The sequence below is a fragment of the Gambusia affinis genome, linkage group LG05 (genome assembly GCF_019740435.1).
Source record: "Gambusia affinis linkage group LG05, SWU_Gaff_1.0, whole genome shotgun sequence".
NCBI lineage: Eukaryota > Metazoa > Chordata > Actinopteri > Cyprinodontiformes > Poeciliidae > Gambusia > Gambusia affinis.
In genome coordinates, this window is record NC_057872.1 from 5318064 (window position 1) to 5343858 (window position 25795).

The window sequence follows — 25795 nt, forward strand, 5'->3', positions numbered from 1 at the left end:
CGCGTATGTCAGTGGGTTTTTTCTGCTGGGAATTTTCTACTGAAGTTTTTGCTGGACGTGAGTGTCTACTTACGGAATGAGTTTCGTCTTATACCTAAAACTCCCAAATCCTTCATCCCCCGGCAGCTGCAGTATCAGCTATAACCATCCTTCCAGATCCTGTTTCCATATCTGTCTTCAGACACTGCTCCAGCATAAGCCCCCCCAACCACAGGAGAAAGAAAAAACACACACACTCACAGACACACACACGCACACGTAGGCATCCCCATATCTGTCTCATGCTTCATTCCCACCCCAGCCAGCCTGCAGCCCCCCTGCCGAGTTAAATGGAGTGTGCTGGCATCATGGGAGTCGTGTGTGCTCAGTTCAGCTCTACTCAGCTGGGCTGCCAGTGTTATAAACTTGCTGTGTGATTATTGTCAGAGCCAGACTCCTCCACCCAGGACGTCTGTGCTGATGGGTACTGTGTCACCGGGTACAGCCATCCATAGAGAGAGGAATGAGGAGGCAAAGGGGGGATTGAAACTGAGGTGAGAGAAAAAAGGCATAGAAAAATTATTGTTGGGAGAAAGGTAGCAGGGTTTGAAGGAGAGAGGATAGGGAAAAAAGAGAGAGAGAAAAAAAAGATGGAGTAAGGAGACCGGGCATCAAAGGGGAAGAAAAAGCCAAGCTGAGCGAGAAAAGACGGATGTACATCTGTGGCAGCAGACAAAGACAAGCGAAGACACAGAGGGAGTGATATAAAGACTGAGAGACAGAAGAATAATGTGCTGCAAGAAGACAGAAAGGCAGCGGGGAAATCAGTACTGCAGAGAAGAAGGAGAGCCAGGGAGGGTGAATAGAAAGAAAGCCAAGGAAAGAAATTAGATAGAAATTTTTCAAGCGAGTGATGTGTGCTGTAATTGTTTTCTCTCTCTCTCTTTCTCTCTCTTTCTCTCTCTCTCTCTCTCTCTCTCTCTCTTTCCTCTTCTTGCTCTGGCTCGTTCTAAACGGTCGGGATGTGGCCTGTATCTGCCGGCAAGAGGGAACTCAATTTGGGACAATTTACTCGGCAGTCTCAGCCCTGATGCACCTCGGGGACAGAGAATCGAGAGAATGAAAGCGAAGGAAGATAGAATCAGCAAGCCACGCGCGCGCGCGCGCACACACATCCGCCGCGGAGACACACAACATGCGCCGCGGCACACAATTGCTGCCGAGTAGATTTCACTTAGTTAGTTCTAACTCTCCCAGGCGGTCAATACGATTGAGTTTATAAGGCTTGGAAATGAAAAGCCTGGGATAAGGTTAGATAAACTCTGCGCTATTTGATTTCGGCCCACCACTCAATCGAAAAAAAAAAAAAAAACCCACACAGGACAGGTGGCAGAGGGTGGGGGCGGGTGAGGGCGGAGGTTCAACGCAGTCAGGTAGCGCGAAGGGTCACGAGGGTGATTACGGCTGAATACGACATGTCCGTATCGACGAGTACAAAGTTGTGATTTTACAAAAAAAAAAAATAATAATAATAAATTCTTACACCTTTTCCACAAGCATATATTATTATCAATGTAATTTCCAGCAAATTCTGACATAAAAAGTGGGGAGCACAGCAAATGTTGCTCCAAGCTATATCTCATGCAGTAGTTTAGCTAGGAGTTTAGCTTAACAGCGTGTTTTTGTTTTCTCCCTGGCAGATTGGCAGCCTGGAGGGCCTGTACACCCTGAGGGACAGCAGGGGGCGCTCTGATAGAGTAACCTTTGAGGGGAGACTTCTGTCTGCAGCAGGGGTAAGTGTTTGTGTCTGACCCGGAGTAGGGGGTAGATACTTACTGTACTGCATAGCAACATAATCCCTTCAACATGAAGAATTAAACAGATGTGTAGAGACAAACAGTGGTTCTTGTTTTCGTCACCCTGGGTGAGAACCTCCTCCTATGTTCTGAATATGTGAGAAAACAGATGGGTTTTAATCCGAAGTGTGTTTTAATAAATATGTAAGCAATGTAAAAATAATTTATTCCAGGTTTGATTCAATTTAATTTTGGCTTAATATAAAAAAAAGCACCAGAAGTCCATGTTTGTCCGTCTGTCGACAGCGGCTTGTCAGTACATGACAGGGGAACACAGAAGAAAAACAACCATGCATGCAAACGCACGCACATGGAAAACATGCAAACTCCATGTAAAAAGGTTTAGGTCTGGACCGATCCAGTTTTTTGCTTTTCCGATACCAGTACAGATATCTGAAGTTCAGTATTGGCTGGTACCGATCTGACACAGAAAAACAGTGCTGAATTGACAAAACACAGGGGGAGCCCAATCCCTGTTGACTCTCTAAAAATAATTTAAAATAATAATAATAATAAAAAAATACATTTATCTCTGCTTCCAATTCCTCCTGCCACCCATGGACACAAAGGCGCCCTGGGTGGTAAACACAATCGTCTCTATCAAAAGCAGCCGCTAGCAGACTACTAGTAGCCTGTCCTGGCTGTGTCAAAGAGATTCACACACTGGCATCAGTTCTGATTTCACCCAACATGTGTATGCAAATGAAACGTCATTTTGCTGTCACTAGTCTTCTAATCGGGGTCTAATGTTGATTAGAAGGAGAACGTTAAACATTACATGGCGAGGGGAGCACAAAAGCATGTTCATGTTCTTTTTTTTTTTTTTTCCCCTACTCCTGTCCCCCTTTGCACCACCCACTATCACTTAGCCTACCCCACCTTCAGCAGAGCGTTCTGCATCACCGGCTCAATGCACAATGCAGCCTCCTGACCGGGCTGTAGTTGCCAGGGAAACCGTCACCCTCGGAGATATCCCGTGACAGCGTGGGGCGAAGGAGGCAGTATGAGAGGAAGGGCCTGAGATGTGGCTCTGGCCATGCACGTTCTCCAGGGTGCACCAGACCTTTGGACTCTTCCCCAACGCGTTCCCCTTCACTCACACAACACACAAAGCACAAATCAGCTTTACACACACACATGTACACGCATGTGGGCATACTCACACACACACACGCACACCCACACACACACACAGACACACACAGTCATGCAAATACAAGCAGCAAAAAGAGCAGAAAATAAAGAGAGGAATATTCCTAACTCTGATTTAGAGTTATCATCTGGATCAGTGTGCATCTGATTAATTGAAGTAATTTATGCATAATCTCCAGTGACTCTATGTATGGTTCATGATTTCATTAAACTGTTACTTTAATTACTTTTCTACTTTCATAACTTAGGTTAAAATGAAAATGTTCCACATTTTCTAATGAGTTGTAAATTAATAGATTGCACAAATACGGCTGTGGATGCAAATACGTTTAGCTTTTCCTGCCTGCTGTTCTTAAGCTTTTTTATCTTTCTAATAGGAATTTCACCGTTATTCACATCAAATAGTTTTATATTTGGAGCTACTGGGCATTATTTTTTTTGTGATTTTATTTAAGATCTTTAAGTCTGAGTAGGTGTGAATATGTGCTCGATAAATGTAGATTTCATTATCCTGTTTAGTTTTTAAGGTTTTAAAACAAAGCTAAATTTTGCAACAATGTTGGAAAAAAATACACTTTTTGGAGTGGAATGAATTTTACTTCACATTTTTTGGGAAAGATCCCCTCTAAAGTAAAGAGTAGTTTTTCTGCAGACTGATAAAGATGATTAAGTCAAAATTTTCCTTGTACCAATACTTTAATTCTTCTGCGAACCTACAAATGAAACAAAGGCACTAATGTTAGCCTCCGTTTGCTTGTTCAAGTAAAATGTTTGCTTATTAAAATTTTTGGTTGAATTTATGAAGAACCTCAGCGTTCTGCGACCTCAGATTAAAAACTAACTTGACATAGTTGACATTGCTATTGGAGTATTTACACAACAATGTCACACATTATTAGTTTTATTTTAAATTTTTAACATAAAGCTATCAGTTACCAACACACTAAAACATTTGGATTATCACAAATATCTCATCTATGCCAATCAAAGTCTATATTTTGCTATATATACAGTACAGACCAAAGGTTTGGACACACCTGTGTGTCCAAACCTTTGGTCTGTATATGAACCAAATCAACAACATACAATAAACACCTAATGTATTTAGTGACAAATGACCTTAGAAAATTATACGTTTTGGCTGTTTAGCTGTCTATAGAGTATATTACAAGCACATATTAGCTGAATCTCTCATTTTATCTACTTTAACTTTTACATAACGCTACTTTAAGTCACATTTTGTTCGGATCTTTTGTTTAATAAGTAAAACATTGTTTTTATTTCTAAAGTGCATCCAATGAATTTCTTTTTCAGATATTTATAACATAGCAGGAGACAGCTAGAACCCAATTTTTAATTTTCTGTCCTAATTATTTCACACAACTACATCTTGAACTATGTCTTCCTTCATTAGGGTTTCCTTTTCTTATTCTCTGTCTTACTGACTTCGATAGTTGCTTCCATTCAGTGACCCTGATCTGATCTGTCTATATCATACCTCATGCAGTTTCAGTCTAAAATTGCCCAAGCATGTTTCTGACTGAACTCCACACTGACCTTTTCCAAAATGTCTCCGGCACAAGCCCCCCGCCAGCCTCAAACATACGCAAACTGGCCCCCGCTGGTGTATTACACACTTAATACGCACATACAGTAAATCTTTTGCTGCAACATGTATCAGGCTTGAGATTGGATCCCCCCCACCCCTCCTATTTTCTTCTTTTTCTGCTTAGTGAATTCAAGTTTCTTGTTTATGAAATGCAACAGCCAACAGCATCAAGACTGCCAGCACAGACAATGGTTAAGTTAGAATTACTTGGAAGTTTTTCCTCTTTCAAAAGCTTATTTACATGCGGAATTTGGACTATCCTTAAAAATACTAATGTTGTTTTTATTTCTTATCGTTTTTGCCTCCATAACACAAAACAAAGAAGAAAAAAACCCCCACCTGTGAAGCCACAACTACTGCATGTTTTAAATTAGCTAAATTTATTTAATATGTTCAGTTGGAGCATCCACTTCATTTTCTTTAACATACACTAATTAACAGATGTGTGATAAGAATTTGTTTACTTAGTTGGCACCTTCCTGGTTTCTTGGGGTTTTCACACCTGTAGTTCATTTACTTTGGTCCAAATAAGTTGATGATTTTGCTAACATGCTTTTCAGGCAGTTCGGTTTTCTTTCACTCAATGGAAATTGTAAGCAAATCACAAAATTAACACAAGAGCAGGCTGTTTATTGCCATATAGGTCTTGGCTAGGAGTGCTAAATGTAAAAATAGGAAACAGATGCTATGTTCTAAGCTAGGACAAAAGCTATGTTAAAATGTAGCTTTTCATTCTCTCTAAACATAGAGGGTTTAAACATAACAATGTGTTTCAGGTAAAACCTTATGCCTTTTAAAAAAAAGGTGCACATGTTAAGAAACATGTGCACCTTTAGTGCGTTTGCAATGTCCCACAATGCAACGCATGCCTGTCCTTCAGAAGGCATTTGGCGCAAGCTAGCACCAAACACCTAGCAGCTGTCGGCTCAAAGTCAAATCACCCTCACACCATTAACGAACCTCTCTAAAGATTGGTACGGAATCGTACCAAGACGGAATCGTCTTGGTATGGTTGTTTCGGCCCGTATCTTAGTGACATTGCCGTGTTCACATCTACACAAATAAGCGACTCCAAGGCGGGAAATGAACCGGCTTGTTTTAATCCGACTAAGCGCCTCAGGCATGGAAATGTTCTTAAAGTAGGAGAGGCGTTAAATAAGGGTGTCATCAACATCAGCCACTGTGCCAACCTGTATAACCCAAAGGACACAGTGGAGTGTTTGCTTGATGGGCATTCAGAGCCGATTCTGGATATCAGAGTCATTGTCACAGATGCTATAAAGACTTGCTGCACTTTTTGATAATAATTATCTCACCCACTAAGAGAGACTGAAACAAATGGTAAAAAAAAAGAGATGCTCAGATGATGGAATTTGACAAAATAGAATGGTTATTGCTTGTTTAATCAATTCATAAATCTTGTTTTTAAGACTTAAAGCACTTTGGACTGCCTTGTTGCTGGAATGGGCTACACATGTAAACTTGACTTGACTGGACGTCAGAGCTCTGTGAACACACACTAATGCTCCCAAAATGCATGCACTATTCAAAACAGGAGGGCATCAGAAGTAACAGTCTATACTTCGAGGAGTTGGCAGGACACAGTGTTCCACACAAAGCCCTTCGTTTCATCATTCTTTTTTTTAATACAACCGCATACATGACCAGATGGTTCTGTAATGTCCTCCAATTTATATCCACACATAGAACAAATTACAATCTGAAGCAGTGGCTTAGTAGATCAGTTTTACTTTAGCTTCCTGTGTGAATTATCCCTCAGCAGAATGTTAATATGATATTGCCTTTGTTGGGTTATTGGAGATATTTTGGGGGTATTACAGTTCTAGGAGCCTCGAAGACTGTGTTAACCTTTAGGTGAAAACATGCCAGCCGTACTATTGATCCAAAGTGTGAGGATATAATTATCAGACGAAGACATGTTACATTTGGCTGGTCTTTTTTCATCGTTCTGTGTGAAATAAAGGCTTTTTTTTTCATTTTTTGAGAAACAAATGTAAAAAGATTGGTTAAAAAGGAAATTGAAAAATCACAAATTGCATGTGGAAATGTAGGCAGTCTGCTTTAAAGTGTTCTAAATTATTTCAAAAGGAGAGTTGTACTCTTAACATTGGCGATTTTCTGATTTCTTCTGTCATATGTCTTCTTAAAGACAGAACAATGTTATTTTTTCTATCTTTTGGAAATAATTTCAATAATTTATCGTTGCTTAACGTCTCGGCTTTGTGGATGGGATTCGTTTCTTGCAGGCAGCGAGGTAGAAAACATTGTTCAGCTGGTTTTCTTTTGCTTGGTTTTCTTTCTCCCCTCCACCTACTTATCCATTTACACAGAATAAAAAACATTTGAGTTTTCCCTCAGTGCCTCCTCACTACTGAGTTGTGTGTGCGTGTGTGTGTATGTGTTCCCCTCGCTTACTTTTTTTTATTTTTTATTTTTAGACTCCAGTCACATCCTCAATCCCGCGGCCCTATAAGGAGCTTTCACGCCTTTTGGTTTGCTTTAGATGTTTAATACCCCCTCTCTTTTGTGTCAGGGAGCCGGAGAGGCGTTAAGAAGCGCTGATAAACCCCACTTAGATCCCTTCCTGGCCCGTCACCCTGGCCTGCCGGGCCGCTTTAGCTGGGAACTGATCTGTGACGGCCTGCCACTCAAACTGAGCACTTCTGAAGGCTGACACAATGGAGTGAGCAACAACACCAGAGGGCCCAAGAGGGGCGTGAGGAGAGAGAGGAAGGGAAAGGAGGGAGAGTGGGGTAAGGGGTGCCCTGAAAGAAGGCTCAAGGAGGGGCCAGAGTGTATCTGTCTGTTATCTGTTTCCTCTCTTTCACTCTTTTCAGCTCCACACCCTCCTCCCTTCCCTCTGTGGAGCTCACACTCTTTTATTTTTTACTGTCAGTAACACAAACACACAAACTCTGTCCTCTGTAGTTTCTTCGTCTCTGCAGTCGAGGTTTTCAGTCTTGACGGGAGAGATGAGAGATTAAATAAAGAGGCTGATAACAATCGTTGCGACGGTGGGTCATTGGCTGCATTCGCCGCCGCCCAAGTCGGCCGGTCGGCTCTGAGTTCAGGTCGGGTCTCGCGGGAAGCGCGGCACGGAGATTGACGGGCACAGGGGGCCGGGTGGGGCTTGGCGAGCGAGGGTGGGAGTCGCGTCCACCACCACCACCACAGATGCAATTGCCACGGCGTTCCCACGGGGCCGTGAAGCGGGTGGCGGAGCCCAAAATGTCAGTGCTGATGTCTGGGCAGCTCCGCTCGGCTATCAGGCTGCTGCAGCTGGCTGCCATGCACCACGTCCACTCATTCATAGCGAGACAACAGAAAAACACACACACACACACACGCACACACGCCCACACACACATTTTCACAGTTTTCTTTCTCTGGTAGCACAGAATATGACGTCAGCTATACAGACACATTTGAGCTCATTCTCAATATTATGGCCTTGTTTCTTCCTTTTTCCGCATATCGATCTGTGCTGCTGTCAGAAACTGATATTTTATAAAGAATTGGGAACAAGTCACTGTTTTTTCCTCTGCATGTTCTCAGATTCAACTTAGCAAAACCTGTATTTTAAAATTTGCAAGAATCTTAAATTGATTTGTGTTTGATTAGTTGGATTTTTCTGTATAAAATGCTTCAGCTTCGCCTCCCTAAGCGTCCGAGGCTGTAGCGTACACGTAATTAGATTCCCTGCTAAACCAAAATGTCACAGATTTGTTTTTTTGTTTTTTTTACAAAACTTCCACTGATTGAGAGTCACAACTCTTAAACCTTACAGTTTTATGCTGCTGCTGGATTGATGATTACTTAATACAGCACTGTGCTATGTTATGCTATGCTATGCTATGCAGACGTTCTGTTTACAGTAAAATCTCGCCTTTATTGAAAGAAGTGTATATTTGACAGCATTATGTTCCAGACAACCAGCTGATCAATGATTCTGAAAAAAGAATCAGAAACCATAACATCAGGGCAAATGTACTGGTGCAGTTGAACTCTGTGAGAATAACCCGTGGGGCTTACAGGCTAGCAGGTTTAAAAGTGAACAAACAGCTTTTTGTAGAGCAAACATAGAACATGTGAAACTAGTTTATTTATCAGTTTATTTAACAGCATAAATGAAAAGGCCATTTTTGCTCTTTTCATTGATGTGCCTTTTGTTTATTTTTCCCCTTTGCATCATGTAAACTCTGTGCTGGATCTATTGGTGTGTATTTGTATGTCAGCATGGCGTGTGTGTGTGTGTGTGTGTGTGTGTGTGACAGTTGGATGATGAATGTCCTGGTGGCACTGGGGTCAGTGTCACAGACAGTGTTGTCAATTGCACCTTCTCCCCTGAGTCTAACCTTGAGCAAAAGTCCCCGAAGAGAGCTCAATGTGCTGTTAAGGTCAATTCATGCTCACGCACACACACACGCGCACACACACACAATCACGCATCCTTTCCTTGCTGAGCATGTGCCATTAGTAGCTGGTAGGGCCTGGTTTGACAGAGAGCGATTAGCTCCCTATCATGTGTATTGATCAGCTTGTCCTGGCTGGTTCTCAAGAGGAGGGGCTGGAGGGCTTTAACAAGGCATTTGGGACAGACACTGATGCATCCAAACACACATACACACCCTCTGACATTATTGTTTATCTATCATTATGCAAATCTCTGTGTAGGTTTAATGTATTTTTTTATGTTCAAAGCTACCTGCCAGAATTTTCGGTCAAATAAACAAACTTTATTCTAGATATTCTTTCTCTGCCGTAGAACAAGCAATATTTGTTTTAGTATTTTGCGTTGAATCATTGAATCAGTATATAAGATAGGGAGCTTCTGTTCCTCTGGTGACATCACATAAGGCACACGGCAACTGATCGGATTTGTTTGGAGGATCTTCTTTTCCCATGATGTCATCCATTTTGTGAAGTCCACCACTCTCTCTTGCAGCAAACCACACCCAAAACCCCCCCTCGTATTTCACAGTCCAGATGGTGACCTTAAGCTAACAAGCTTTGCACTTTTACTTTAAAAAGTGACGTTGAAGCTGCAGTATATAACTTTTATACAGAATATGGGTTTAGATATATATTTTTTTAAACGTTCACCATGTCGTGACAGTACGTTATGAGACAGGTAATCTGTGAAAACATCTAACTCCTCCTCCTCGAGCTGCTAATGCCATCTGAAGAAATGCACCGCTCCCAACCAAAAACAACCAATCAGAGCCAGGAGGAGGGTCTTAGTGCTGTATACTGTGCCTCATATACTTTCTGGAAAATGTGCTAATGGTGGGGAAACAAGTTACTGTTACAGGAAAACTATTTATTCACTGTCATTGGTGGCTATGCTAACTAGCCTTAGCATTCACAACATGATCTGTAGCAGAGAGCAGAAGGGGGTCAAGAGGGACCGGGATTAGCAGCGCCAGACAAGATTGTGATTGACAGCGTAAAGACCCGCCTCCTGGCTCTGACTGGTTGTTTCTAGCACTGGCAGATTATCTGTGTAACACCATACTGTCACGACATAGTGACAGTTTCAGCAAATATGTAAAAAAAATATAGTTTTTATAAAAGTTACATACTGCGGCTTTAAGGCCAAAGATATATATTGCAAAAAAAGAAAAAAAAGAAAACTTGCCTTATGTTTTGTGAAGATATAACAACGTGTAAAATGTGACCACTTAGGTAAACTGCAAGCATCAACAGCCTAAAGATTAAATATCAGAAGGTTTCTGTGTATTATGGTGCAAAGGCATTTGTTTACATTTCATTTCCTATTGTATGGGATATGAAGTGTGAGCCTTGTGTTCTAAAAACGTATGAAAAAATGTGTTCCTTGTAGCTGCTTGGAGGATTTACCTCTGTATGCTACTGATTTTAGAGCCTAAATGAACAAAGCTCATTATTTGCTCTTTTTAAAAAAAAAAAAAAAAGAAGTGATTTCAGTCCCTCTGCCGATCTGTATGCGTGGCACATCCTCCCTCCTGTCCTGCGCGTTTAATGTCACGTATGTAGCGTCCTTATAACAGCTGTCCTTCGTGGGTAGTTAAGACCAGCTCCTAGCTTTTGTTAATTGAGTCTAATTGAAGAACATGAAGGGAGAATAAAGGCAGAAGGCTTTTAGGACATAAAAGACTGCAGCCGCCTCTCAGTAGTATTTATTTTCAACCTCTTCCACTCTGATTTAAGTGTGAGCGGACAATGGCGGCCTGACAGTGATACATATGCACGCGTGTGCCCGTGCGCGCAGGTTTGTGTGTGATCTGCCGTTTGATTTACTGCGCCCACCTTCACAAGGACCGGCCTCTTATCAGATCAAAGCCACAGGCAGGCGGACTATGAAAGAACGGCGTGCACGTGTGCATGCGTGTGCCCTGCAGAGGACAGAGGTGTGGAGGAGATGGGGAGTGTTTTTGTTGCTTTTAACCCTGGACAATGGCACTGCAAAAGGAGAGAGCAAGTGGGCACTCTTTGAACTAATGAAGAGTACCTTTTACACTTCTTCACAAAGTTTCCCAACTCTCCATGCACTATGGATTTCCCCCCCTTCTCCTTTCTTGCCCAAGTGAAATAAAATAAAATAAAAGAGGATCAATTGTAGTTTTCCGTATTAAATTCAGATTGTTTACAAAAAAAAAGCAAAAAAAAGATCAGAATGATCAGAGTGTATTTTGCTTGGGGGGGTAGGGAAGGATGTTTTTTTTGTCAAGATAAAAAACAAAAATTTGAAAGAAATTAAATTATTTATTTGTTTCTTTGATTTTTAGGTTCTCTGGGTAGAGAGGCAGCAATGTCATTACAGAGAGAAGCGGGTACCACTGACAGGACAAGACTACGGTCGGACGAAAGGTAAGTTTGGACTAGTTTTTTTTTTTTTTTAGAAACAAGTGAAACATTTCAAGCCTTTATGTTTTGCAGCTTTGATGACTATGCTAATAGTTAATCAGAACCCAAAAGTCAATGTCTGAAAAAATTAGCAAGACATAGAGGATGTTGAGCGGAAACAGAAAGTGTGGAAGGAAAATGTGCCCCGGCAACAGGGATAAGCGCAGCCTTCAGAGGATTGTCAAGCAAAATCCAGTAAATATGTTTTTGGAGCTTTACAGTTAGTGAACTGAGGCTGGAGTCAGCATATCAACAACCACTACGTACAGATGAATCTGTCTACGAATGTGACATTTCTTGTATCAAGGTACTTTTGAACCAGAGGCAAGGTTCTGGTTCACCTTAACTGGACTATGGAGACAAACATCTGGACTGCTGCTCAGTGGCTCAGTGTCCTTTTTTTTGATGAAAGTGAAGTGCAGTTTGTATTTCATTTGGAAATCAAGGTCCCAGAATCTGGAGGAAGAGTGGAGAAAGACAAAATCCATGCTGACTTATGTCCAGTGTGAAGGCTTTACAGTCAGTGGGAATTTTAGGCGTAATGTCTTTGGTCCACAAGGTTTTCTGGAGTTCGCAGTCAACGCAGCAGTTTAGCAGGACATTTTAGAGCACTTCATGCTTCCTTCCACTGACACACTGCTATATGGAGATGCTGATTTCAATTTCCAGTAGGACTTTGTACTGGCACACACTGCCAAAGGCGGTTCAGTGACCATGGTGGTTCATCCTGTGTTTGATTGGTCAGCAAACTTACCTGGCCTGTTCAGGTAAGTTTGTAAGTTATGGAGCATCGTAAAGAGGAAGATGAGAGACATCAGAACCAACAATGCAGATGCTCTGAAGACACCTGGACTTCCATTACCCCTCATATGAACCACAGGCTGATCACCTCCATGCCATGAAACATTGATGTGTTTTATGATGTTTTATTTGATGTGTGTTGATAATTTTGAGGCTTTTACTGTCAGTAAAACCCTCAATCAGTCAGTAAAACCAGTAATCAAAATCGTTACTGGTTTTCTCAATTTTTGACTGTATGTTTTTGTTTTGTTTATAGCTTTTTATTTTTACGATCTAAAGCACTTTGAACTGCCTTGTTGCTGAAATGTGCCATTCAAATAAAGTTGATTGATTGACGCGGTAATTCATGCAAAACGAGCTCCAACAAAGTTCTGAGTGCATGGAGATGAACATACTTTTCAGAAGTCTTAAAATTTCTGCTTAACATATCTGTTTTTATTGATTTTATGTAATATATAAAAATTATAAGACACCGAATTTTGGGTTTCTTATTTCTTATATCTAAGCCATAATCATCAAACTTAGTAAAAATAAAAGCATGAAACGCTCTCATGTATGTGTGAGGAATCCATATAATTTAAGAGTTTCACTTTCTGAAACGAGCGACCAAAAATATCAAACCATTTTTTTTTTTACAGTATTCCAATGTTCCTGATTTGCATTTAGTTCAGATGCATTTGATTATGTATTTTACTTTAATTGTGCAGAAAAGCACCCAAACAAATTTAATTAACACTGTTGTTCAGTTTTTATCAAGCACAAATCAAGGAGCAAGCCGTTTTCGTCAAGTTTTTATGTTTAGTACCGATCCGCTGATAATGTTTAGCTTCATCATTAAATCTGTGCGGAGCGTCAAGTGACAGGGTGTGTGAAGTTGATCATTTTCTGCTGTCTTGGTGTTATGATGATGGAGAGTGTGCACAAGAATAATTAATAACTTACAGTACAGCGTGGAGAATTAGAATACACACTCAGCCAACCAAAGATTAAATCTAACAATCAAAAGTCACCCCAGTTTGCATAAAGTGTGCAAAAAGGAAAAGGTGCAAATGAACTGCAAAAGTCAGAGAAAAAAAATGACATAGGAGTTATTATAGCTTTCTATAATTCAGTGTGTGTTCAAAAGAGCACAGTGTGTTGATCTCAGGCATGTGACCAAGATAAAGTAAGCTGAGACACAACACTCAATACACTTCATAAGCTGAGGCACTGAGATTGATGCAAGGGAAAAAAAAGACAGATAATCAAATAATGATCCTAATAGAGCAGATGGATGGTTCACTTCACACGGCTCCCGCTTTAAAATCCAAATCATTCCGTCACGATTGAAAGCGACAATTTATTGTGGCTTAGCACCACAATACATTAAAGATATGCTGTTGTTATATCCAGGCCTCTCAGGTCTTCTGGTTCTGGTTCTGCTCTGCATCCCCAGAACCAGAACCAAACGAGGTGAAGCGGCATTTAGCATCTATGCACCACAAATCTGGAACAAACTTCCAGGAAACTGTAAAACAGCTGAAACTCTGACTTCCTTCAAATCTCAACTAAAAACCCACTTGTTTAGAGTTGTATTTGAAACGTAATCAATTGCAAATTTATTGACGGAACTTGACTTAATGTTGTGTTTTGATTGTTGATTCTATGTTGCATTATGGTTTTGTGTTTGATTTGATGTAAAGCACTTTGAAATGCCTTGCTGCTGAAATGTGCTATACAAATAAAATTTGATTGATTGATTGACAAACAATAAAGGCAAACTTCTGCACAACTTCCGAAAGTTTCACATGCAGCAATATTGTAACTACTGAATGCGCTTTTGAACAGGAAGTGCTTCTGACCAAACACATGCGAGATGCACAAAAAATATAGATATCAATGAAAAAGAAATCAAAGTACTCACAGCGACATGGACAAAGATCAATCACTTCCAAAGCACTGGTACAGACATACAGCGGGGAAAATAAATATTTGCTATGCCGCAAATGTTTTAAGATTTTCCCGTTTAAAAGTGTTTTCTGTCATGATCACTGATACTCCAAGAGGAGAGATCTTGTATGGAAGCTGAAGGTTTCTCCCATTTTCTAACAATTTCACCAACAGTTGTCTCTTGACGTAACAAGCATGTGGACATAATGAAGTGTCACAGTTCGGAATAACAATGAAACCCTCTGCAAAAAGAAACACTTTATTACTTCTCCACAGTTGGTTTGGTTTGATAGTCTGGCTACTGATGCTTGTGTAGTTTCTTCCCTTGAAGTCGAGACTCTGCGGAAGACTTCATTGCATTTTAGCTAACTTTAGCTTATATGCTAATGTTTGAACACTGAATGGAGTAATCTAAAGTTAGTCAACACAATAGCCGCAACCCTCATCATACTGGTAGTGATGAGGGTGACTCAATATGCTATGCTAGTGTTAGCCCTCATGCTAACAATAGTTTTACATTGCGTTTGCGCCGTACTGTTGGCCACACTTTAGTTAGCGCTTCACTTCTAAAAAAGATTTTTGCAGATTCACTCGGAAGGACATAAACTATTTGCTCTGATTTCCATAAGTTTATATATTTTTATTCGTTTGAAGACCCACTAATGAAAACTCATACAGCAGCAGACTAATTTGGATTAAATGACACTTCAATTCCTTAAAGTTTCTGTGTGTGCCTAGCCTCACAGTGAGGCTAAGCAATGACATTGGGCAAATATCCATAGCTACTGTAAATACCTGTAGTAAAGCCAGCATCACCCATTTCACTCAGATAATGGAAAGTGCAGTGTACAAGCACTGCAAAAAGACAAAATCACACCTAATAGCTTTGGTCTAGTTTCTAGTGCAAATATTTTAGTACACTTGAAGTAAGACAAAGCTAACTTCAGGACAGATTTCTAGGCGCTCCCCTCAAACATAGAGGATATGAGTGAATTGAACTAGACTGTACATAATTAAATTTAAGTCTTAAATCACTCTACGTCTACATAGGGAGTTGGATGGATCATGTGCGGCTGTAAATGGGAGCTGTCCGTGCAGAAGAATAAACCGACTCGTGTCCTTCTGCAGCAGTTCTCTCTGTCTGCCTCTTTGTGCAAAACTTTCCTCACCGTGTCGCGCAGCCTCTGCTCTGACAGATGATAGGAAAGCACCAGAGGGAGGCAGGAAGATGAAACAGCCAGGAGATCACGGATGAAGGCTGCAGCTGTGTGTTGACTCTCGTGAAGGAAGGAGGGAAAATAAGAAATGCACTTCTACGCTTTGACCAGATTGAACTTTTCACCGCTGAGGTTTCGCGCGAGTATTTTAGGATTTAAACTGCCGTTGTGAACGCAATCGCGTCGCATTAAATGGGCATTTTTAACACCAGGCGCTTTTTCGGACATAATTGTTGAATCCCAAACTGTATGAAACAACAGCATATTTTCTAGACATTATTAAATAATTTAGGAATTTCAATTTTTCTAGAAATGGAAATCTTAATAATGTTTATCTGTCTTATCAGACTCTTTTCACTCTTTTGTTTTTACTTTTGCTTTTAAAATGATCTAATTAGTTAACTTCAGCTGCTCTGTAATGGTTCACAACTTCTGGAAATACATTGGGTCTAATAGCAGATATTAAAGTTGATACATGCTATAAACATGGATGAAAAATTATATATTTATTCACATATTGACATTAAAATAAGACTGAAGTTGGGTTATGCAGTGGCGCTTAATAACTTTAGCTAACAATGAAAAGAAACCAGTTAATATTTTTAAAATACAGATATGACAACAAATGCAGGTTTTAAACCTACAGTATTTGCATTGAATTTCCATAAAAATAACACTAAAATTGGCAGTATTGTGTGTTTAGATTTTTTTTCTCCTTGTCATTAGGTTGTCTTTTTATAAAAAAAGTATCTCTTTTATGCTTATTTTTATCTTAAACCCTAAAAATAGAAATAAAATTCTGGCTCTTCAAAAAAAAAAAAAAAATTAAAAAAGACAATAAAACTTCTAAAGTCTGAAAAGTTGTCTATTTTCAAAAGGTTGTGTGACATTTGCAGCTCTAAACAAGAATTTTTTTGGCTGTGCTGAGAGAAAAATGGCTCTTTAGGTTGCAGACTCCTGTGTCATATGTGTGACCCAGCACACTAGTTTAGGTTTTCAAAACAAAAAATATCTTAAAGTGACTTTGTATTCTGTATTGCCTTAACAAGCCAAAAAAAAAAAAAAAAAAACATCAGAGGAAATTTCTGCAAAACCCACCTTCCTGTTTGCTTTTGGAAGAGAAAATAAACCGGTTCCTAAAACAAGCTCAGGCTGACATCAGCTGAAGCTTCTTTAATTTCAGTGAAGTGGTATACATCAAACCACAAGAACCACATTAACAATGAATCACTACCACATAATGGTAGAAGCAAAACAAGAATATCTTTATTAAATGAAGCGATAACAAAACATTATTTTCAACCAAGACAAAGGGAACATATTTTAATTGAATCCCAAAAAGTACTCAAACTTTAACAGCATAATGTAAAGATGTCCCCATTTATCTATTGGCTGCTTTGGTCCAGTCCCGGAACTAATAAAATGAGCTCGTTTCCCTGAGGAACGTTTTGCCTGAGCACGCCTATAAGGAGAGAGAAATGACAGAGGCAAGTATTCACAAAAAACTCAACTTTACTTCCGTAAAATATTCAGATTTTTTACGTTGTAGTTTAATCAATCACTTACATAAATACTGAAAAGTTAATAATCAGAACTACTAAAATGAGGCCTGCTAAGGAAGCCACACCCAAACGAAACTGTGTTATTCCTTAAAGCCAAAATAGACCAACCCTGTTTCTGTGTTGTTTTTCTGAACACAATAGTGTTTTCACTAACAATTACATTCATGAAATACAAATGTAACAGTGGTCTGTTGCTCAGTGACGTTTTTGTGTGTAGCACATTTCAGCAACAAGGCAATTCAAAGTGCTTTACACAATAAAACATGCAGTAACCAATTATGAAACAAGCAATAAACGATACATTTAGTCAAATGCCATAATCTAGCAGATAAACATCAAATATGTTGATCGATGTTCCAGTTGCTATGGAACAAAGGCAACTCTAACCAGGTGGGTTTTTAGCCTCGATGTATAGCAACTCTGTGTTGTGGCTGTTTGGCAGTTTCTTGCAAAACGGCCACAAGTTTGTTCCACTTGTGGATCGTAGAAGCTGAATGCTGCTTCTCCATGTTTGGTTCTGGTTTCTGGGGAGGCAGAACAGAACCAGAACCAGATACGACCCTCCAGTTGGAATGTCGATACAACATCCGACATTCGTCGATGTTTCGTGATGTTTAGTTTCAAGCTAAAATAACTTCGTACACTTGAAATAAGACAAAAAGTAACTTACAAGTAACTTTTCAGCACAAAGACACAAGATTTTATTTTGAGTAAATCAATTGAGGAAGTCAAATTCATTAATATTGATATTAATAAAGGTACTAGTTCCACTGGCAGATAATTTCCCTTTTGACAAGAAATCTTCCTATGTTATTAGTAAAATAAATTGCCATTGGAACTAGATTTTTTTTTGGTCAACATTAAGGAATTATTCACTTAAAACAAGCTCCTATATTTTACCTAAAAATGACTTGTAAGTTAGTTTTGAATTATGTAAGGTGTAGTAAGATATGTACATTAGAAACTAAGCAGAAATACTTGGTAAGATTTTATGTTTTGCATTGAATAACATGGAGGCCTTAGTGAGCAAAGGCGCTTCCACAGACTGTGGACTGAGCCATGCTGCAGTAATGAGATGCTAATTAGATGCTAATGATATGCAAATATCCCCACAGTATTCCACCTCTGTGGTGAGAAGGGAATCTGTGTAGCTTTTCACTATTGGTTGGAAATCCAGGGATGTCCGGAAGTTAAAGTTCAAGATATTGAAAAAGGGGAAACTCCACACACACACACACATCCACACACACACACGCACACATGTGTATCACATAGATTTTTGTGTTTGCAGGTTCCCAGAGGAAACGGCCTCCAGCTGACAGCCCGTCTGAGGAGGGGATGGGCGACCAGTCGCTCACCTTCAACGACCCTCTCTGGCCCATGCAGTGGGAACTGGTGGGTGTCATTATCTGCTTGGGTGTGTGTCTGTGTGTGTCGTCATTTCCCTTATCTGGAAGTCCCCCGCCCCCCTCCCCCCCGTCTCTCCTCTCTTCTCGTCTTCGCGTTGAAGGATGTTCTTCTGACAGGCATAAGTCAGACAGGCTTTCACGTGTGACTGGAGAAGACAGAGAGATAAGGGGATGGTGGGGAAGGCGGGAGAAAGGGTGAGTGGGTTGTCCATGTTGAACTGAGACAGATGTCTGGGATTGATGAGGCTTGGAGGAACACCGGCACACAACTGGGCTGAAACAACAAGACATGCTTATGCCTTCAGCTGTCCTGTTCGCACTGTTGGGGCCAAACTGTGTTTCTGAGGCCCAGCAGGAATACAGCAACAGGATTGAGAATTATGTTTGAAATCTGTTTGAAAAGCATCATAAAACAATTACATCCTGAGGGAGATTTTGTTCCTGGAATAAGATCATGTCCAATGTCGGTTAAACTTGACCAGTTCTTATTTGGAATCTGACAAACATCATTTTGATGTACCTTTCCTGCTAAAGCAATAACCACAGCGAACGCTTTTCAGATTTTTATTGCCTTAACAAATCAATCGTGATCTGCAGAAATAAAGAAAAAACAACTTAAATGTCAAATTGAAAACTCATTTCTACAAAAACAATGACAATTAAGTAAAAACACCAGAAATATTCAGTTAAAAAAGCTATTTAATTTTAATTCTTGTGTTCCTCAGTTGTACAGACGTATCATTTAGATTTTCTTATATGGTTTCGTTGTTAAACCATAATCAGTTGATTTATTTTAGAGTTGATCGATAAGATGGTCACTTCAATTTGAAACTCTAAAACACAACATAAAGACCTGAATGGCTGAGGCTGAAGACGTCAGTTCAGTTTTTCACATCACACTGCAAAAATGACAAAATAGTAAAATATGCAGGAACTTTTTATTAGTATACCAGTAATATAGTTAGCATTATTTTAAGCTACACGATCACTCAATAAACAGTATTAATTTGTGGTAAACTACATATTTCAAAGTAGATGTTGATATACTGAGTGAAAACTCTATGACCTCTTAATTTAATCTTAATTTCTAAAACATATGTTTTGGTAAAGGAGAACTGAATAAGTCAAGTTTTCTTGTATCTCACACTTCAGCATTAAGGCAGTTCAAAGTGCTTCGCATAAATTATAAAACAAGCAATAAACATTACATTTTGTCATATGGCATCATGAAAAGTAACAATCCAAATCAAAAGCAACTCTAAGCTTTTAGCTTTGATTTAAAGAAAGTCAGTGTTTCTGCTGTTTTGCAGTTTTCTGGACGTTTGTCCCAGATTGGTAGTTCATAGAAGCTGAACGCTGCTTCTCCATGTTTGGCTTAAAACATGATTCCCAATAATAATACAAAAAAAAGAATTTTTTTTTTTATTGTTTGACAACCCATTTAAAAAAATAATAACTATTATAGCACTAAATACGTCCTGCTGGGTCTGTTGTGCAACGACAACCTCTGTTTCTGCTCACATCGATGGAATTTGGCGATAAATTATATCACTGATTACTCTATCAATAATAAATCCCTGGCATGTTCTTGCTATAAATACCCTGGGCAAAGCGTTCCCTCAGCCAATCGACTCCCGCAGACGGTCTTGAGTGACGTGCGAGGGCGTAATCTGGCAGAGCGAGGGGGAGGAGAGGCGGGCTCACGGATTCACCCAGGCAACCGGCAGCAGATTGACTGACATCTCAGCTCTTGGGGCAAGTTGGAGGGATGAGAGTCAGGGATGGGGGCGGAGAGCGCCGGAGACAGTATCGAGGCGAGATGATGAAGAGAAATGTGAGGCGGAAAGCTCGGCGCTCCAATATGAGCGCGATTTGTTGCAACTGCTGGGCTCTGAATTTAGAAATTTTATTGACAAGATTCTTTTTTTTTTTTTTTTCCAAAGCCCACCATGATGCATGCGGTGTTACGTGAAGTATGACACATAAGTGATTATGTGGTTTTTAACTTATACGGGTTGATTACATAAACAAGAATATAGGGCACAATTATCAATCACAGAGTAATCAGAAAAAATGCAAAGCCTTTCTAAAACTTGGGACTTTTCGCTCTCTCTCTATCGGCTTCTCGCCTCCCTGTCTTGATTTCACTCTGTTGTGTTTAATCAGCCTCTGGTGGATGGAGATATTGATTGAGGGTCAGTAATCTGCTCAGGTCGAGACATGTGTGTGTGCGTGTGTGGGTGTGTGTTCTGGCCATAGAGTAATATTTTCATTACCTACTCTAGGCGAGTTTGGCCTAAAACACCTTGATGACAAGTTCGGCTTGAGCTGACTGCAGCAAATCAATCAGTGCATGGTATGCGTTGTTGTTTGACAATCTGTTTGTGTTCATATGTTTTCCTTGAAGTCCAGGATCTAACATGGGAAATTTGGGAGGATTTACTAGGGAAATATGGGAGTATACCCTCATGTTAAATGCTCCCAAATTTCCTTTGTTAAATCCATCCAGCCGAGATGAAGAAGGAGTAATCGTTTCTGCTGTGTGACTGCTTCTGTACAGTGGACCTCCACGAAAATTCGCGGAGTCATCTTTTCGCCGATTTTTCTGTGGAACGTAATTCCAAGAACAATTAAGATCAACCCATTTGTGGATTTGTTCATAGAGTTTACCTAAAATATTTAATAGAAACAGCATCTTGGGTAAGTAGGTGTTGGCCTTTGCACAGCCGCCAGCTCAGGATCGCCATTGATTTCCCCCGTAAGAACAGGGATAAGGAAAGACTGGAGATGTTAGCTTCTGCTGTAATGCCAAGACTGTTCCCACTGTTTTTTAATAATGAATAAAATTAATTAATTCATTAATTATTTGGTGTTTGAACAATTACAATAGGCAGTCCTAAGTGTTGTTCATAGGAACTCTCAAGACATCATTGACTTTCTTGTGATTCCTGACCTCCAATGTTGTATTATCCACCGCGTCAAGTGCAGTATTCAAATACGTCAAATCGATAAATTTGAATATTTGAAATGACTTCCTAACTTTTGAGAAAAGGTTGTTACTCTTACTAGAGGTGTTTTGTTTTGCCTTTTCCTAGAAAGAGTTACTGTGCTAAAAGTGAAATGAAAAGACATTGGAAGCATAACGTCCGACGTAGCGAGTTTTTTTACATCCATTTGCAAAATTGCGCTTTGCAATTTATTGACACATATTTTATTACTTTTATCTTTTGGGTTTTTGTGAAATGTTGAAAGTTTGTTCAAAATTCACCTGACATTTGGAATGGAAACATAGCAACTTAAGACAAATGCACGCTCCCAACTATCCGGGAACAGTTTTGGATTGGCTGGACATCAACCATAAGGACACGGCAGCATCTTTCACACAAATTAGAGCAGATTAGCCAGGTTATGTTGTTCCACATGACCCTGCAAAAACACAAAATCTTTTCAAGTATTTTTGGTCTAGCTAGGTCTAGTTTCAAGTGCAAGTATCTTGGTAAACTTGAAATAAGACAAAACTACTGTAAGTAACTTTTCAGCAAGAAATTGGAGCTTGTTTAATTCCTTAATATTGATGAAAACATTTTAGTGCCACCGGCAAATTATTTGACTCGTAAAATGCGAAAAATGTCTCATAAGTGAAATAATCTGCCAGTGGAGCAAATACTTAAAAAAAATAAATAAAATCAATATTAAGGAATTATTGACTAAACAATCTCCTATTTCTTTCTGAAAATTAACTTTCTACAAGTGAGCTAAGATGTTTGCACAAGAAAGTAAACCAAAATTACTTGGTAAGGTTTTTTTTTTTTTTTTTTTTTTTTTTTGCAGTGTACTTGGAAAAAAGAAAAAGATTACAAAAATTCAATAAAAACACTAAAACTGAGCAAGGTGTGAGCCAGCCATTGTCGTCATTGAAATCCATTTATTTCTATAGGTAAACCTGTGTCTATAAAGGCATCGATGCTAAAGAGAGTACTGAAGTGGGAAATTGTTGTACTTTAAAGTGTTATTGTGACTTTGTGTTGTGCGTGAGGAGCTTTTTGCTGCTATCACAACATCACTTCATATAACCGCATGTGTGTGAAGTGAATCAGCATTCAAGATGCCTCTCCACAGGCCTATATGTAATTTTACAAAGGTGTGTGCCTTTTATGTGTGCTTAAAGTGTGCGTGTGCGCGTGTGTGTGCATTCGAGTGTGTCCTCCCCTCGAGCCGGTCCCAGTGTTCCGGTGGACGTTAGTCTGCTAGCAGCCTCCATTCATCTGCCTTATTCGCTCACACTACAAAGCATTGCAGCTCCCCAGATGCTACCCGCCAAACACACAAACAAACACGCACACACACGCGCACACACAATCCCCCAACAGAGACATTTTTCCCATTGTGCCTTTTCTTCCTTTCTTTCTCTCTTAATCATAGCAACAGTTAAAGGACTCGCTTTGAATATCAAATTGGCCGTGTGTGTGTGTGTCTGTGTGTGCTTTTTTTCTGTGTGGGAGAGCGAGGTTTGGGAATCCGTTGACATTTCTAGTTAGTCTGCGTTTGTGTGTGTGCGTGTGCGGCCTTTACACGCTGCCTTTAAGTGTTGGGTGGTTTTTTTGTCTGTCTGTGTGTGGTTGTTAGCGTACTGCATGTTTGCGTTGGGATGCAACATTAAAGCTGTATTAAGTGATCAAGTGAATGTATGTAGTTTGTGGGGATAGTGAGGCTCTGGGGAGCTGCTGTGATGGGTATTTTGCCTCACCATGGTGGTGTTGTTTCTCTGCTGTAATGTGCGGTTAGCTCTGTGTTTCCGTGTAGGTCAGGGGTGTCAAAGTCAAATGGACGGAGGGCCAAATAAAAAATTTAGCTACAAGCCGAGGGCCGGACTGATCGAATGAAGAAGCCTTCGTAAATTTCCTGCGGACCGGGGGGGGGGTGCGCGCGTTGTGAGGATCGAACAGAAGTGCGTTGTGAGGATCGAGCGAAGTGCGCGTTGTGAGGATCGAGCGAAGTGCGTTGCAGAGGATCGAGCAGAAGTGCGCGCGTTGTGAGGATCGAGCAGAGTGCGCGTTGTGAGGATCGAGCAGAAGTGCGTTGTGAGGATCGAGCAGAAGTGCTGCGCGTTGTGAGGATCGAGCGAAGTGCCGGCTTGCTGCGGGCCGGTTCTAATACTAAATGGCCCGCGGGCCTTGACTCTGACATATGTGGTGTAGGTGGATTTGTGGTTTGAGGTGAAGAGGTCTGGGTGACTTGTCCATGAACTTCCTGGGTTCCTTATGGCGCTTTGAAACCATGTGCAGTTTAAGATGCATATACCGTTCCTTATATATATAAATATATATGTATTTATATTCTTTGAATATATGTTTCTACTGAGCTGGATCAAAACCACCTACTGAATGCTGTGAGATGGCCCTCAAACAACCTGACAGGGCATTGACTCTGGGTTTGTGTAGGTGTCATGTGACGTTTGAAAGAAAAAAAGTCGGCGGCAGATTTTTGAAGTCATCCGATGAGGTGGGATGCATTGTTCGTTGTTTGCTTGAGGCACTTCTAGGCTGCTGTTCCGTCAAAAATGTACGTAAATCTTTAGTTGTGTTTCCATTAACAATATAGCTTGACATATCATACATAAATTCTCTTAAATGGAAACACGTGTATTTAAAAAAAAAAGCAAAACAAAACACATATTTCAATCAAAAGTTTTGGCACGAGGATGAGGTAGTTTTTTTTTTTCTTTTCTTTTTTTTAGCAAAACTGTGATGGAAGCACTTTTTTTAATCATCACGAGTCACGTGATCAACAAGTGAATGTTGCCACTGTTGCCAAACACGAAGAAGATGACAGGAAGTAGTGGGAGGATGTTGGTGCGGCTTGTTTTTTTTTGATCTCGTGAACCAACTTGTTCACGTGATTTTAATTGCGCTTCTTATTTAATGGAAACACCACAATTGCGAAATTGTATTTTTCAACATTAGCAGAATATTGAAAAGGTTTTGCGCTCATTTATAATGTGTGCAAAACTTTGCATTCTGCTAATGTAAATAAAAAAAAAATCAAAACAGTTAAAGATTAAAAGTCATAGCAACAGTATGAGATATGATTATAATTCAGTCAACGCTCGGTTATCAGCCATCTGAGGAGTCGTCAGCGTCTTATTCAAGTGTTGGAGTGACAAGCTCCTTATATCTGGGGAGTAGCGACGAATGCGGCGTTTTGGGGAAATTGTCGACGGTGATTTTACAGAACAACTATGGATTCAACACGTTGGAATAACATCCTCCCTCTACCACTTCCTGTCCTCTTCTTTGTGGTTTTCATCAGTAGTAACATCCAACTGTTGTGCACGTGACTTGAGTGATGTGAAAAGTGATTCCATTGCAGTTCTGCGAAATAAACAGATTTTGGTATGGCTGAAAAACCACTTCACTGTGGCTTTTAATCGGAAAACGTTTGGTTTTTCTTTTTAAGAAATTGCCGTGTTTTCATTAAGCAAATTTATCGTAATTTCAATTTGTGCAATTCTCTGGTTAACGGAAACGCAGCTGGTGTTGCATTCACTCCACAAACTAACGTTTCCCACTTGATCCTTGCGCTGTATTATTTTGCTCAAGTACAAGATCTGTGTCCAATTTCAAATCACTGTTTTCTTTTTTTTTTTTTTTTTGGAAAGCTACCGTGATTCCATGGATTTCTGAGTTTGGGTTTTGAGTAAGAGTACAGTAAGAGTAGCTGTTTGTCTCTGCACGTGTGTCCTGCTTTGAAAGCATGGGGCGTCCTTGTGTACGTAACGCATGCTTTACATAAAACGTCTCTGTTCTGAGTCTCAGGGTTCTCTGTCCTTGAAGCTTTCTTGTGTTCTTTTCGCAGCTCTGTCTGAATTAATCGCTTTCCTTCCATTCCTCGTAGTCTCGTTCACCACACTGCGTCAGTACCTTTGGTTAATTGGATTTACCTGGTTTCCATGCTACTAATCACCTTCCCAGGATATAAGCCTCCAATTTTCAGTTATTCTAACCATTACCAAGTCTGTTCTCCCTTAGCAAACCTGTTCCTATTATGTGTTCCCTGCCTTTTGCCCCAGCTGGTTTTCCCTTAAGGTTTTCTCCTGTACTTGTAAGTTTTCCCTTTTCTTCAATAAGTGACCTCAATATGAGACTCGTGTCCCATTTCTGAATTCAAACACTTTGATTTTTAGTAGATTCTGATTTTTCTTCAAAACACAGTTGACATTTTTGTTGACATCCTGCCTTAAATGGGGATAATTTTTTTATTAAGAGCAGAGGCAACTTTCCAACGTGTGTGTTAGTGATTTAGTGGCTGTAAAACAGGTTTTTACGGTTTGTAAAACACAGGTAAAATGATTCAGAGTTGATATTCTAGACTGTCT

The 25795-nt window shown here is 40.0% G+C and overlaps 1 protein-coding gene across 4 annotated transcripts in view; it reads left to right on the plus strand.

Moving 5' to 3' along the window:
• Positions 1-25795, plus strand: part of LOC122831727 (neuroendocrine convertase 1-like) — a 197666-nt gene that overhangs the window by 16461 nt on the left and 155410 nt on the right. For 3 of the 4 annotated variants that reach the window (XM_044118125.1, XM_044118127.1, XM_044118126.1), the window contains 3 exons: positions 1680-1772; positions 11385-11466; positions 18303-18406. In XM_044118125.1, coding sequence (XP_043974060.1) covers positions 1680-1772; positions 11385-11466; positions 18303-18406 — 279 coding nt within the window. Of the gene's footprint in view, positions 1-1679; positions 1773-11384; positions 11467-17191; positions 17402-18302; positions 18407-25795 lie in introns of those variants that run through there. The other variant, XM_044118128.1, reaches the window with a different exon arrangement.